This window comes from Aureococcus anophagefferens (assembly GCF_000186865.1).
Source record: "Aureococcus anophagefferens unplaced genomic scaffold AURANscaffold_6, whole genome shotgun sequence".
NCBI lineage: Eukaryota > Pelagophyceae > Pelagomonadales > Pelagomonadaceae > Aureococcus > Aureococcus anophagefferens.
The window spans coordinates 1,543,699-1,557,202 of NW_008705566.1; the positions used below are offsets into that span (position 1 = coordinate 1,543,699).

Below are 13,504 nucleotides of genomic sequence, written 5' to 3' on the forward strand. Positions count from 1 at the left end.
CGCCGCGGACCCGCCGCCGGCGGGCCACGAGGTGGGAGGCCGGCTTGCATGCGCTTGGCGTGCACCGAGGACTCGAAGACGTAGCGGAGCGGGTCCCGGCGCGCCGGCCGCCGGCCGCGCCGCGCAAGAGCGAGTCGCTCTTCGCCGTGGTCGAGGTGCCCGACGCGGACCACGCCGCCGGCGGGCCGCGAGGTCGGAGGCCGGGCTTGCATGCGCTTGACGTGCACCGAGGACTCGAAGACGTAGCGGAGCGGGTCCCGGCGCGCCGGCCGCCGGCCGCGCCGCGCAAGAGCGAGTCGCTCTTCGCCGTCGTCGAGGTGCCCGACGCGGACCACGCCGCCGGCGGGCCGCGAGGTCGGAGGCCGGGCTTCCATGCGCTTGGCGTGCACCGAGGACTCGAAGACGTAGCGGAGCGGGTCCCGGCGCGCCGGCCGCCGGCCGCGCCGCGCAAGAGCGAGTCGCTCTTCGCCGTGGTCGAGGTGCCCGACGCGGACCACGCCGCCGGCGGGCCGCGAGGTCGGAGGCCGGGCTTGCATGCGCTTGACGTGCACCGAGGACTCGAAGACGTAGCGGAGCGGGTCCCGGCGCGCCGGCCGCCGGCCGCGCCGCGCAAGAGCGAGTCGCTCTTCGCCGTCGTCGAGGTGCCCGACGCGGATCACGCCGCCGGCGGGCCGCGAGGTCGGAGGCCGGGCTTCCATGCGCTTGGCGTGCACCGAGGACTCGAAGACGTAGCGGAGCGGGTCCCGGTCGCGCCTCGGCGCTTGGATACCCGAGGTCAACGACTCGACGTCATCAACGTCGCGCTCAGGGACCACGCCGCCGCCGGGCCACGAGGTGGGAGGCCGTGTGTTGGTGGGGGAGCGGGGGAGGGGGGCGGGTGAGGGGGGGGGGGGGGTCACACGGGGCGGGCGTGGAAGATCGAAACGACGAACTCGATCCAGTTTTCGTTTCCACGTTTTCGCTCGTCGTTTTCGAACGTTTTTTACCAAGTACATGGCTCGCGCGGCGAGGGGAAGGGGGGGGGGGGGGGGGGGGAGCCAATCGGGGGATATTTGGACGCGGGAGGAGACGATTGCGTCTGCTTTGAAATTTTCGAGCCCCTCCGCGTCGAGATATACGTGCAACGTCGCGCCCTGGATGCCCTAGTGAACTAGCCTAGGCGTCTCCGAGCCTGGGGCTGTCGACGCCCAGGGACGCGGGCCGCGGGAGGTTGTGGCTCTGGATCCGTCGGCCCGGGAGCCCGCGATCGCGCGGGCGTAGTACGCTAGGTTACGGGGCGCCGCGGCGCCGGCCTGGGCGTGACGCGGAACAGGGGCGGTCGCCGCCGCGTCCCATTGAGGATTTCGCGGAGCTGCTCGTCGACGTTCGCGTCGATGAGCGCCTCGTAGCCGAGCGCGTCCTCGCAGCCGGGTCCCGCGGGCGTGCAGTGGAGCACCTCGTTGCGCGGGAGGCCGAGCGTGACGGCGACGCGGCCGGCCTTGCGGTTCGACGAGCACTTGGCCGCGCACCGCACGAGCGGCGGCGGACTGCCTCAGGCAACTCGCCATCACGACTGCGAGCATGGCCGCAAAGAAGTCCGCAAAAGCTGCAAAAACGCCGCCGGCAGCAGCCACGAAAGATCAAGCAAAGAAACCGGAAAAAAAGCCGGCGCGCTGCGGCGCCATCGCAGCCGCGCTCCTCGCCGCGCTCGTGGGCTTCGCGCTCGCCGACGCCGGCGTGACGACCAGACCCATCGTCGCGTCGCAGCGCGACCGCCGCTTCCTGAGCGAACGCATCAACGCGACGCTCGAGCACGCGACGGTGCGGGAAGCGGTCTTCGAGTCGCAGGGCGTTCGCTGCCACGCGTGGGTCTTCGCGCCGACGTCCCGGGGGCCCGGCCCGGTGCCAGTCGTCGTCATGGGCCACGGCTTCGCGGGCCAGAAGGACCAGGGCCTCGCGCGCTACGCCGACGCGTTCGCCGCGGCGGGTTTGGCGTCGTTCGCGATCGACTACCGGACCTTCGGGGGCAGCGGCGGCGAGCCGCGGCACGTCGTCGACCCGCCGGCGCACGCCCAGGACTTCGTCGCCGCCGCGCTCCACGTCTTGGGTGGCGCGGACCCCGCGCTGCGGGCCGCGGGCGTCACGAAGCGGTCGAAGCTCGGCATCTGGGGCTCGTCGATGGGCGGCGGCCACGCGATCGTCGCCGCGGCGGCGCTCGGCGACCTCGTCGGCGCCGTCGTGTCGCAGATGCCCATGCTCGACGGGTTCGCCAACTCGAAGTTCAACATCGCCACGAAGGGCGTCGCGCCGTCGCTGCGCCTCGGCCTCGCCGCGCTCCACGACATGGCGCGCGCGTCTTTCGGTTTCGCGCCCGCGCGCGTGCCCGCGTACGCGCCCCTGGGCGCCCTCGGCGTCATGAACCTCCCGGACGACGAGCTCGCGTCGTGGATCTCGAAGCACCCGGCGGACCGGCGCTATCTCGGGGACTGGCGGAACGAGGTCTGCGCGCGGACGCTCCTCGCCGTCAAGGACTACCGGCCGCTGCTGCTCGTGCCCGGCGTGTCCGCGCCGATCCTGTTCATCCGCCCGGGCAACGACATCGTGCTCCCCAACGACGTCGTCCTCGAGGCGGCGGCGCTCGCGCGGCACCCGAATTCGACGCTGTACCAGATGGCGCCCGACGTCGGCCACTTCCACCTCTACCGCGAGGCGTTCCCCGAGGCGTCGCGGGTCCAGGCGGCCTTCCTCGTAGGCGCGCTCTCCTAAATTTTACTACAGTGTGAACGCGCCCCCTTAGTCGAGCTGGCCGTTCTTGAGCTGCCAGAGGCCGTCGTTGAGGAAGTGGAGGTTGTCGACGCAGATGCCCTTGTTCTTCTCGAGGATGTCGCCCTTGGTCATCTTCACCTGGCCGATGGCCATCGCGTGCTTCTTGCCGAACGCGCCGACGACGACGGGCGCGTCGACGGGCAGGTCCGCGGGCATGTCGCCGTCGTCGTGCGTGAAGCCCGGGCACATGACGTTCGAGCCGCCGAGGACGAAGCGGATGGCGCCGGCGTCCGTGCGCCAGACGTGGTCCTCGAAGACGGACGCGCGCCGGTGCACGAGCCGGAGCGTCGGGAACCACGGACCGTCGCGCTGCTGGAAGAAGATGGGCTCGTTTTTGACGACGAGGAGCTGGATGTGGTTCGTGCACTTGGCCAGCACGAGCGACTCCTTCTTCGGGAGCAGCTCGTCGATGACGTCCTCGATCTTCGGGTACTGGTCGCAGATGGCCGTCCGGATGGCGCGCCCGACGCTCGACTTCACCTGGCTCTGCGAGCTCACGCACTCCTCCTGGGTGAAGCGCTTGAACATAGTGGTGCGCGCGACGGCGTCGGAGACCGGCTGGGCGAGGCGCGTCGCGGCGGGAGGTCGCGCGCAGGAGCCGGCCGGAGAGCGAGGCTTGGCTGCAAGTGGTCGTTGAAGCGGTGTTGCCGTCGGCGTCGCGATCGACCTGCCGCAGCCACCACTAACACCACAAGCTCCAAATAACGTTCCTAGATGTTATCGGCGAGGTTCTCGTCGCAGGCGAGCTGGTTTTCGAGGAGCGCGGCGTAGGCGTCGAGGGTCAGGGGCTCCTCGTCGTCGTCGTCGTCGCGCGCGGTCGCCGGGTCGAGGAGCGGCTCGAGCATGGACGCCGCGAGGCGCGCGACGAGCTCGAGGTGGTCGAGGACCTTGAGCTCGCCCGCCCGGACGACGCGCGCGAAGGCCGCGCGCGCGTCCTGCGCCTCCGGCCGCGGGCCGTAGCGGCCGCGCGCCGCGACGACGGCCTCGAGGAACGCCTCCAGCGCGCGCGCCTCGTTCGCCGCGGACCGCGGCGTCCGCGCGAGCGTCGCGGCGTCGGCGCCGGCGTCGCGCCGGCGCCAGCGCGCCAGGTCCGCGGCGTCGGCGCTCGCCACGCGGAAGAGCGAGAGCGCCGTCGCGGCCGCCGCGCCGTCGCCGACGCCGAGGCCGCAGCGGACGACGCGGCGCCGCTTCGACCGGTGCGCGTCTCGCCGCTCCAGGCCCGCGACGAGGCCTCGCCGGTCCCGGGGGAAGGGCACGCGGAGCCGCACCTCGGCCGACGCGGACGTCTCGCCGCAGAAGCCGTAGGAGAGGAGCGCGTGCGCGGGCGCGCGTCCCGAAAAGTACTCGATCGTCGCCTCGGCGCCCCGCGTCGCGCGTCCCGTCGTCGACACGGAAAAGGCGCCGCCGGCGACGGCCCAGGCGCAGGGCGCCGCGGGCGCGTCGGTCGCCGGCGCCGCGTGGTTGAGCATGTCTACCAACGGCACCAGGAGCACGACGCTCTCGGGCTCGTCGACGGCGAGCGCGCCGTAGGCCGCGCCGAAGGCCGACGCCGGCGCCCGAAACGTCCGCGACAGGACGCAGGCGACGGCCCAGGCGAAGGTCTTTGGAGAGACGCGGGCCGCCCAGCCGCCGTCGCAGCGCGCGAGGTCCGCGTACCAGCGCGCGGCGGAGCGGCGCTGCGCGTCGACGTGGCCGAGGCACGGCGACCCGCGCAGCGCGGTCCGCAGCGCGCCGTTGTCCCAGAAGAGGGGCAGGTGGCCGAGCGCGTCGCGGCTCGGCAGCGACGCGAGGAACGGCGCGAAGGCCGACGCGCCCTTGGCGCGCTCCTCGCAGAGCCAGACCGCCGCGAGCGCCACGGGGCTCGCCGTCGCGCCGGACGCGGCGCAGGCCGCGAGCCACGCGCGCCCGGCGGGCGTCGCGGCGCCGCGGACGCTGCCGCCGCAGGACGCCAGCGGCACGGAGAGGAGCGTCGTGTGCGCGGCGACGTCGCGTGCGAGGACGAGCCCGCGCTCGCCGTCGCCGAGCGACGCGATCGTGACGCCGTCGACGACGCCGCCGCGGCGCTGCACCCAGCGCTCGAGAGCGTGTTCCATCGCTGGCAGCGTGTGCTGCACAGCGCGGCGGGGGACGCCTCGCGCCCCAACTCGACGCTGCTTTGCAAAGTTGTGAACATCAATATGACGAGCTTGAAGTGGTGCAATTGCAAATAGCAAACGATGGGCGCGACGCGCGCGGGCAGCCCGCAGGAATAACAAACAAGCGACAACATAGCCAACGATGGGCGCGACGCGCGCGGGCCGCCCGCAGGAATAACAAACACGCGACAATGACCTGGCACAAGGAGTACGACGAAACGTACCAGACGCACTACTACTACAACGACGAGACCGGCGAGAGCCGCTGGGACGCGCCGGCGGACGACGACGCCGACGCCGAGGGCCTCGTCGCGCCGGCCGACGACGACGCCGCGACGCGCGTGCGCCGCCGCGGCTCCTGCGACGACGACGACGCGAGCGACGGCGACGCGTCCGATGCGTCCGACGACGGCGACGAGCTCCTCGCGGAGAGCCGCGCGTCCGCGGCGGGCGACCGCGTCTACGCGGAGACGGAGGCGACGATGAAAGCGTCGCGCGCCGGCGCCCGCACAACGCGTCTCCTGTCGACCGACGGCCGCAGGTACACGTGCATCTTCTACTTCCACGCCTGCCTCTGCGAGGGCCCCTTCGCCGCGCTCGAGGCCGCGGGCCGCGCGGTCTGCTACGCCGCCGCCGCGCGTCCACCCGCGTCTTCCTGTTTTTTTTCCCGGGAAAAAAAAACCGCCGCCGTACTAGGGCGTCCTGCTGCTCCCGTTCGCCTGCCGGCGCGCGCGGCGGAGGCAGGCCGGGCGCTACCTCCGCGAGGCCGCGCTCTTCGCGGCCGCGGCGGCGTCGGCCGCGGTGCCCGGCTGCGTCGCGCGCTTCGCGTACGGTGGCTTCGACGCGGACGCGGACGCCTGGGACCTGCGGCCGCTGCCGACGTGCCTCGGCTACGTCGACGCCAGGGCAGCAAAAGAGAGCGAAATTCCAAACTTCAAAGCTTCATATCTCGGCCGTTTTCCACTCGTTTTGGCTGATTTTTGGACGAGCGATCATCTCTCGGAGCGGTCTCGAAGCATGGATGCTTTTTTCGGAACGCGCGCGCGCGAAACACTCACGTTACAGCGATGTTGAATCACTCTTTTGCTGCCCAGGTCGACGCGCGGCGCCTCTTCGTCGTGACCTGCGGCCAGGGCTCGGGCGCGAAGAACGCCGTGTTCTCGCGGCGCGACCGCTCGGACGACAGCTGCCCGGGGACCGTCGCGCACCCGCCCTACTGGGTCCTCGGCGCGGCGCGCGACGGGTGCTGGGCCTGCCTCCGCGGCGCGGCGGCCGCGGGCGCGACCGCGGCGCGGGCCGCGGCGGACGCGCTCGTCGAGTTCGCGGCGCGGCCGGCGAACCCGCCGCGCGCGTTCCCCGCGCGCTTCGCGGAGGAGCCGCCGGGGGACGTGGAGCTCGTGTAATACGCGTCCGACGCGTACGAGTCCCGGCGGCGCCGGCGCTGCGCGAGCCAGGTGGAAGCTCGATGCACCGGCTCGGAGCTCGCTTTCTTGAAGCTCGCGCGCCTCGCCGCCTTGCCTTGCCGTCGCCGCGCTGACGACGTTGCGCCCACCATGCCCCGCCAGCTGCGCGCCGCGGCGCTGCTCTGCGCCCTCGCGACGACCTCGTCGAAGAGCGTGAGCAACCAGCGGCGGGGCCACGACGCCTTCTGGATCATGGACCCGAGCGACCAGCTGTGCCTGACGACCTACGGCACTTTGGGCCCCTGCGACGGCGACGCCATGTGGGTCTACGTGCCGCGGAGCGGCAAGGACAAGTGGAGCCTCGCGAGCGTGCTGGCGCCCGTGGCCAAGACCATGTGCCTCATGCGGCACAAGTACGCGCTCAAGGGCGGGTCGTGCGGGTCCGGGTCCGCGCAGAAGTGGGAGGTCGTGCGCGACAGCTCCCAGTTCGCCATCACCGAGGACCGCCAGAAGCACTGCGTCGTGCGCGACAGCGCCCTCTGGAGCCACCGGGCCCAGCTCCAGCGGGCCATGCGCGAGGGCAAGAGCCTGTCGCGCGGCCACGACGCGGACGTGCTCGGCCGCCGCGTGCCCAAGCACGTCGCCCACAACACCGTGTCCATCCAGAAGTGCTCGAAAGGCCACACGTCCTTCGAGCTCCACACGTCCAACGTCCACGAGCACGGCTTCATGCTCGCGTCGGCCGACACGCAGTGCTTCGACGGCGCGCGGTTCCGGCCGTGCTCCGACGCGGACGCGCACCTGCGCTGGGGCTTCGGCATCACCTTCGACTGGCTCACGGGCGCGCCCAAGACCCAGCTCTACAAGTTCTACAACTCGACGGCCTGCCTCACGGACGACCGCCGCGGCGGCGCGACGCTCGGCCCCTGCGACAACGCGAACGCGCGCGGCTGGGGGCTCCGCGCGGGGCGCCTCAGCCGCAACGGCGACGGCGTCAAGACGGGCGTCTGCCTCCAGCGCACCCTCGACGGCGGCGCCTCCATCGCCAAGTGCAAGGAGAACATGTTCGAGCACCTCACGCTCACGCTCGACTCCGACGGCTCCGACATCCTCCAGGCGGCGCTGGACAAGGTCGCCGACATGGACAAGGCCGCGGCGGCCAAGGCGCTCTAGGGCGAAGCGCCATCCCTAAGACCACGAAGCACGTCGTCGTTTCCGGGCCGCGGCGCGCGCTCCCGCGCCGCGGCGACGCGGTTTTTTGGGGGGGAAGCGGTACGATCTGTGTTTTTCGGCGCGACGTGGGGGCTGAAGAAGGGTGGAACGGACGTTCTGGGTGGCGCCTTGGAGTCAAGTTGGACGGGCAGGCGGGCTTCAACAAACTGATCTCTAAGTTGCTGTTCTCGCGAAAGCGGATCCTCGAAGAAGCACAGTCTGCTACTCGTGCTCGTTGCCCGCGGCCGGCGTCCCGCGCGCGCACGAGAGCTGGATGCAAACAGCAGTTCGCGGGGACGCCGCGCGCACGAGAGTTGGATGCAAACAGCAGCCGCGTAGGTATGCTCTCCTGCTGCGCCGCCCCAGGACAAGTTCTCGAAACGAAAAAAGACGAAGAAAGCAAGATGGCCGACGACGCGACGCTCGGCTTCGACACGCTCTGCCTCCACGGCGCCTACAAGCCCGACACGTCGGTGACCTACGGCCTGGGCCAGGGCGCGCCCCGCGGCGTGCCGCTGCACCGCACGACGCCCTACCAGTTCGTCGACACGCAGCACGCCGCGGATTTGTTCGCGCTCGCGAAGCTCGGCAACATCTACACGCGCCTCATGAACCCGACGACGCACGTGCTCGAGAGCCGCTACGCCATGCTCGAGGGCGGCCACCCGCTCAGCGGCCTCTGCGTCGCGTCGGGCACGAACGCCGTCTTCTACTCGCTCATCAACCTCGCGCGCCAGGGCGACAACATCGTCAGCAGCCGCGCGCTCTACGGCGGCACGTACACGCAGTTCGAGGAGATCCTGCCCCAGTTCGGCATCGAGGTCCGCTTCGTCGACGCCGAGGACCCGGAGAACTTCGCCAAGGCTACGGACGCCAAGACGCGCGCGTGGTTCTGCGAGTCGTGCTCGAACCCGGCGCTCGAGATCTGCGACCTCGAGGCCATCACGACGCTCGCGCACGCCCAGAACGGCACGGGCCTGCCCGTGGTCGTCGACACGACGTTCTCGACGCCCTACCTCTGCAAGCCCTTCGAGTTCGGCGTCGACGTCATCGTGTCGTCGCTCACGAAGTGGGTCGGCGGCCACGGCACGGCCATCGGCGGCATCATCGTCGACTCGGGCCGCTTCAAGTGGGGCGCGGGCAACCACCCGCTCTTCGACGAGCCCGACATGTCCTACGGCGGCGACGCGGGCCTGCGCTGGGGCCACGACCTGCCCGAGGGCCTCGCGCCGCTCGCGTACAAGCTCCGCGCGCTGACGGTGCCGCTCCGGAACCTCGGCGGCTGCATCTCGCCGGACAACTCGTGGATGGTGCTCCAGGGCATCGAGACGCTCTCCCTGCGCATGGAGCGCCACTGCGAGAACGCCATGACGGTGGCCAAGCACCTCAAGATGAACCCGAAGATCGCCTGGGTCCGCTACCCCGGGCTCGTCGACGACCCGCAGTACCAGAAGGCGAAGAAGTACCTCAAGGGCAAGGGCGGCTCCATGGTCGTCTTCGGCATCAAGGCCCCCGACGGCAAGGTCGCGGGCTCCAAGTTCATCGACTCGCTGGACCTCATCTCGCACGTCGCGAACGTCGGCGACGCGCGGACCTTGGCGATCCACCCGGCGACGACGACGCACAGCCAGATGAACGCCGCGGCCCAGCTCGGCGCGGGCGTCAAGCCCGAGATGGTCCGCCTCTCCGTCGGCCTCGAGACGGCCAAGGACATCATCGCCGACATCGACCAGGCGCTCGCCAAGGCCGTCTAAACGCCGCGCGCCGCCGCCGAGGACCAAGCCCGGCCGCCGCCCCAGCTCCGCGACGAGCGCCCGGCCGACGAGGACAAGCCTCCGCCCGCGCGCCCACCGCCCCCGCGCGGTGAGTCGCCGCGCGACCGCCGACCTAAGAGGCGCTCCCGCGGATCGAGCTGTGCACACGTGTTTCAAGTTGTGGTGCGGCGCGGGGCTATACTTGGTTCCGCCAGGGCTGTGGGTTTGGGTGGCCCCACGGGGCGTCCGGCGCGACGGCGGAATGGCGGTGGAGGCGGCGGCGAGGCTGCGCACGGCGGCGACGAGGCCTGCGACCGCGGCGCCGGCCGCGGCGCCGGCGCGCGCGGCCGCCGCCGCGGCGCCGCGGCGGGGATCCGGAGCGACGTCGTAGGCGCTCGCTGTCGAAACTGTTTTTGAGGGGATTTGGACGCCCAGACACGATGCGCCGCGCTTTTCTGTTGGCAACGGCGTGGGCCGCGGTCGGCGCCGCCGAGGAGGCCAAGTGTCCCGTCTGCGAGGACTGCTCCTGGACGTGCGCGAAGGCGGCGGCGGCGGAGAAGGCGAAGAATAGCGACCTCGAGACCAAAGCTACCACCGCGACCAAGGAGGCGTCGCGGTGGCGCATGCAGGTCGAGGGCCTCGAGGACGCCCTGTCGAAGGCGCGCGTGGAGCTCGAGGAATTCAGGCTCAACATCGCCACGAAGCCGCGGCCGCGCCGCGCCGCGCCCGGCTTCGCGGTCGGCGACGGCGCGGTCGTCGTCAACGCGACGGAGCTCGGCGCCCTCGCGTCGTCCTTCGTCGCCGACGCCCTGGGCGCCGCGACGGCCGCCGTCGCCGGCGCGGCGGCCGCCGGCGGCGCGTCCTTCGAGGGCCCCGCGGGCGCCGCCGTCGCCGACGCCAAGACCGCCGCCGCCGCGCGCTTCTCCGCCGCGGCGGCCGAGGCCGCGAAGACCTACGAGGCCGCCTGGGCCGCCGTCCACGAGACGGGCCACGTCACGCCGGCCCAGCGCGCCGCCGCCGAGGCCAAGATCCTCGCGGCGCGCGACGCCGCGGCGTCGGCCGCGTCGGCCGCGTACGAGACCTACGTCGTCGGCGAGCTCCCCAAGCTCTGGGCCGCCCACGCGGCGCCCGTCGTCGCCCAGGCCCGCGAGACCCTCGCCGCGCGGCGCGCCCTCGCGGCCGCGGAGCTCGAGGAGCTCCGCGGCGTCGCGGCGAAGGCGCTCGCCGAGAAGCGCGCGGCGGTCGACGCCGCGACGCCGTCGCGGGCGCGGGCCCTCGAGCTCCTCAAGTTGACGCGCTACGCCATCGCCAAGCAGTTCGACGCGACGGGTGCAAAAATTGCCGCGCTCGCGGGCGCGGCCGACGCGGCGCCCGCCGAGGAGCCGAGCGACGGCGCGCTGCGGTTGGCCACCGCGGGCATGGCCTGCTGGTTCGCCGCGAGCTTCGCCCTCGTCTTCCTCAGCGCGTTGGCCCTCGCCCGGGCGCTGCTCGCCCTCGCGCTCAAGGTCGCGGCGACGCTCCTCGGCCGCGCGCTCAAGACGCCCGTCGCGCTCGTCCGCCTCGCGGTCCGCGTCGCCTTCGGTCTGCTCAAGCTCGCCGTCAAGCTCGTCCTCTTCGGCGTGTTCCTCCCGCTGCGCCTCCTCTTCCTCCCGATCACGCTCCCGCTCTGGCTCCTCTCCTCGAAGAAGAAGAAGCCCACGAGCCCGGCGCCGGGCAAGGCCCGCGCCAAGCCCAAGAAGAACCAGCGCTGAGGCCCCTGTTCCCCGCCTGTATACACTAACATTGCGCCCGTTGTTTTCGGGAAAGCAAGCCGACAATCCCCTTCAATTAAAATCACGCTGCCCAGGGGAAAGCATGGTCTGCGATCTCGCGCGGAACGGAATGCTCGTCGCGCTCGTCGCCGCGGCGGCGGCCCAGGACGGCTGGTCCATGTTCCGCGGGTCGACGTTCCGCGACGGGAACACGCGCGAGGTCGGCCCGTCGGGCAACGGGACGCTCTGGCGCTTCCTGCTCCGCGACCGGTCCTTCGCGCCGCCGTCGGTGCACCCCGACGGCTCCATCGTCTACGTCGGCGGCAAGCAGGGCCTCTACGGCGTGTCGCGCGACGGCGGCTTCGTCTTCCGCGTCCCCGTGAACAAGGGCGTCATCAACTCGTCGCCCGCGGTCTGCGCGGAGCGCCGAATCGTCGTCTTCGGCGGCGGCGACGGCGTCGTCTACGGCGTCGACGCCCGGAGCGGGGCCGTGCGCTGGCGCGTCGCCACGGGCAAGCCCCAGAAGGGGTCGCGCGGCGCGCCCTACGTCTACTCGTCGCCCGTGCTCGACGGCGACGTCGCGTACGTCGGCGCGTCCGACGGCCTGCTCTACGCGCTCGACGTGGACCCCGCCGTCGCCGACGGGGCGCGCGTCCGCTGGACCTTCGACGCCGTCGAGCCCCTCTGGAGCAGCCCGGCGCTGAGCGCGGACCGGGCCCTCGTCTACGTCGGGGGCTGCGACAACGCGCTCCACGCGGTCCACGCGGACAACGGCACCGCGGCCTGGGCCTACGAGACGGGCGGCTTCCCCGACGACGCCGACGACCCGGACGTCGACTCGTCGCCCGCCGTGAGCCGAAGCGACGGCACGGTCTACGTCGGCTCCTTCGACAACCGGCTCCACGCGCTCGACGGTCAAACGGGCCTCGTGAAGTGGACCTACGCGACGTCCGACGACGTCATCTCGTCGCCGGCCGTCGCCGCGGACGGGTCCCTGGTCTACGTGACGAGCCTCGACGGCTTCGTCCACGCCGTCGACGCGCCGTCGGGCCGCGCGGTCTGGAAGGTCGACCTCGGCGCGCCGGTCTACTCGGAGCCCGTGCTCGACGGCGCGGGCGCGCTCCTCGTCGGCGCGGACGACGGCCGGCTCCACGCGCTCGACGCGGCGTCGGGGGCGCCGCGCTGGGCGCACACCATCGGCGACGCCGTCCGCGGCGAGCCGGCGATCTTCGGGGGGCGCGCCTACGTCGCGACGCTCAACGACGACGCGTTCCTCCACTGCGTCGGCGCTGCGGAGCCGCGCGCGCCGACGGCCGCGCCCGCGCCCGCGCCGACGCCCGCGGCGAGCGGCGCGTCGCCGCTGAGCGACAAGGCCTGGAAGGTCCTCGCCGTGTCCTCGGTCGTCGGCTTCGGCCTGCTGGTGCTGGCGGGGTCGCTCGCGATCGCCGTGCCCAAGTGCCTCCGCGCGCGCGAGCGCCGCGACGGCCGCGCGCTCCTCGCGCAGCACCTCGTCGACGACGACCAGTTCGCCGACGTCAACTTCATCGAGCTCCGCGGCCGCGAGGGCGCCGGGCCGCTGACGAGCATCTAAGGGGGTGCTTTTTGTGGCTGCTCCTTCGCGTCAACTTGACCTTCAAGGAAACCAAGTGGCTGGAAAAAGAGCTCGACGTGCGAGAGCTCGAGCGTCGACGGCAGCACCAGGCCGCAGCAGCAACGCAACCATGGCGACGAAGGACAACGGCGCCTGCGGCGTCGTGCGCACGCTCGTCGCCGGCGGCGTCGACGTCATGTTCGCCAACCCGGGCACGACGGAGATGTTAATCGTCGACGCCCTCGACAGCGTGGAGGGCCTGCGGGCCATCCTCTGCCTCCACGAGACGGTGTGCACGGGCGCCGCCGACGGCTACGGGCGCATGGCCGGCAAGGCGGCGTGCACGCTGCTCCACCTCGGCGTGGGCCTCGCGAACGGCTCCGCGAACCTGCACAACGCGCGGCGCGCGGGCGCGCCCGTCGTCAACCTCGTGGGCGACATGGCGTCGTGGCACGTCGCCAAGGACCCGCTCCTCGCGTCGGACATCGAGGGCCTGGCGTCCTTCACGGGCTGCTTCTACCGCGCGTCGGGCGCGGACCCCGACGGCCTGTCGGACGACGTCGCGGACGCGCTCGTCGCCGTGCGCGACTACCGCGCGGGCGAGAGCCGCGTCGCGACGGTGGCCCTCGCCCACGACGCGACGCGGGACCCCCTCTCGAAGCCCTGGGCGCCGCCGGAGCTCCTGGCGACGCTCGAGCAGCCGGGCGGCGACGCGAAGACGCTCTTCGAGCGGTCCATCGAGCTCCACAACGAGCGCTACGGCGGCAACGACGCCATCCCCGCGCACGTCAAGGCCTGCGGCGCGGCGCTGAAGACGTCGAACGCCGCCCTCTTCGTCGGCGGCGCGGGCCTC

The 13,504-nt window shown here is 72.3% G+C and overlaps 2 protein-coding genes across 2 annotated transcripts; one reads left to right on the plus strand and one right to left on the minus strand.

The window, feature by feature from the left end:
• Window positions 1-2,772: 2,772 nt before the first annotated feature.
• Window positions 2,773-3,333, minus strand: AURANDRAFT_58902 (hypothetical protein; the record flags this gene model as incomplete). The annotated part of the gene is made up of 1 exon (XM_009037570.1): window positions 2,773-3,333. One exon carries the CDS (start codon window positions 3,331-3,333, stop codon window positions 2,773-2,775), a length of 561 nt encoding a protein of 186 aa, XP_009035818.1.
• Window positions 3,334-7,959: 4,626 nt separating this feature from the next.
• AURANDRAFT_24591 (hypothetical protein) lies at window positions 7,960-9,309 on the plus strand (the record flags this gene model as incomplete). Its single annotated transcript, XM_009037329.1, has 1 exon — window positions 7,960-9,309. One exon carries the CDS (start codon window positions 7,960-7,962, stop codon window positions 9,307-9,309), a length of 1,350 nt encoding a protein of 449 aa, XP_009035577.1.
• Window positions 9,310-13,504: the final 4,195 nt, after the last annotated feature.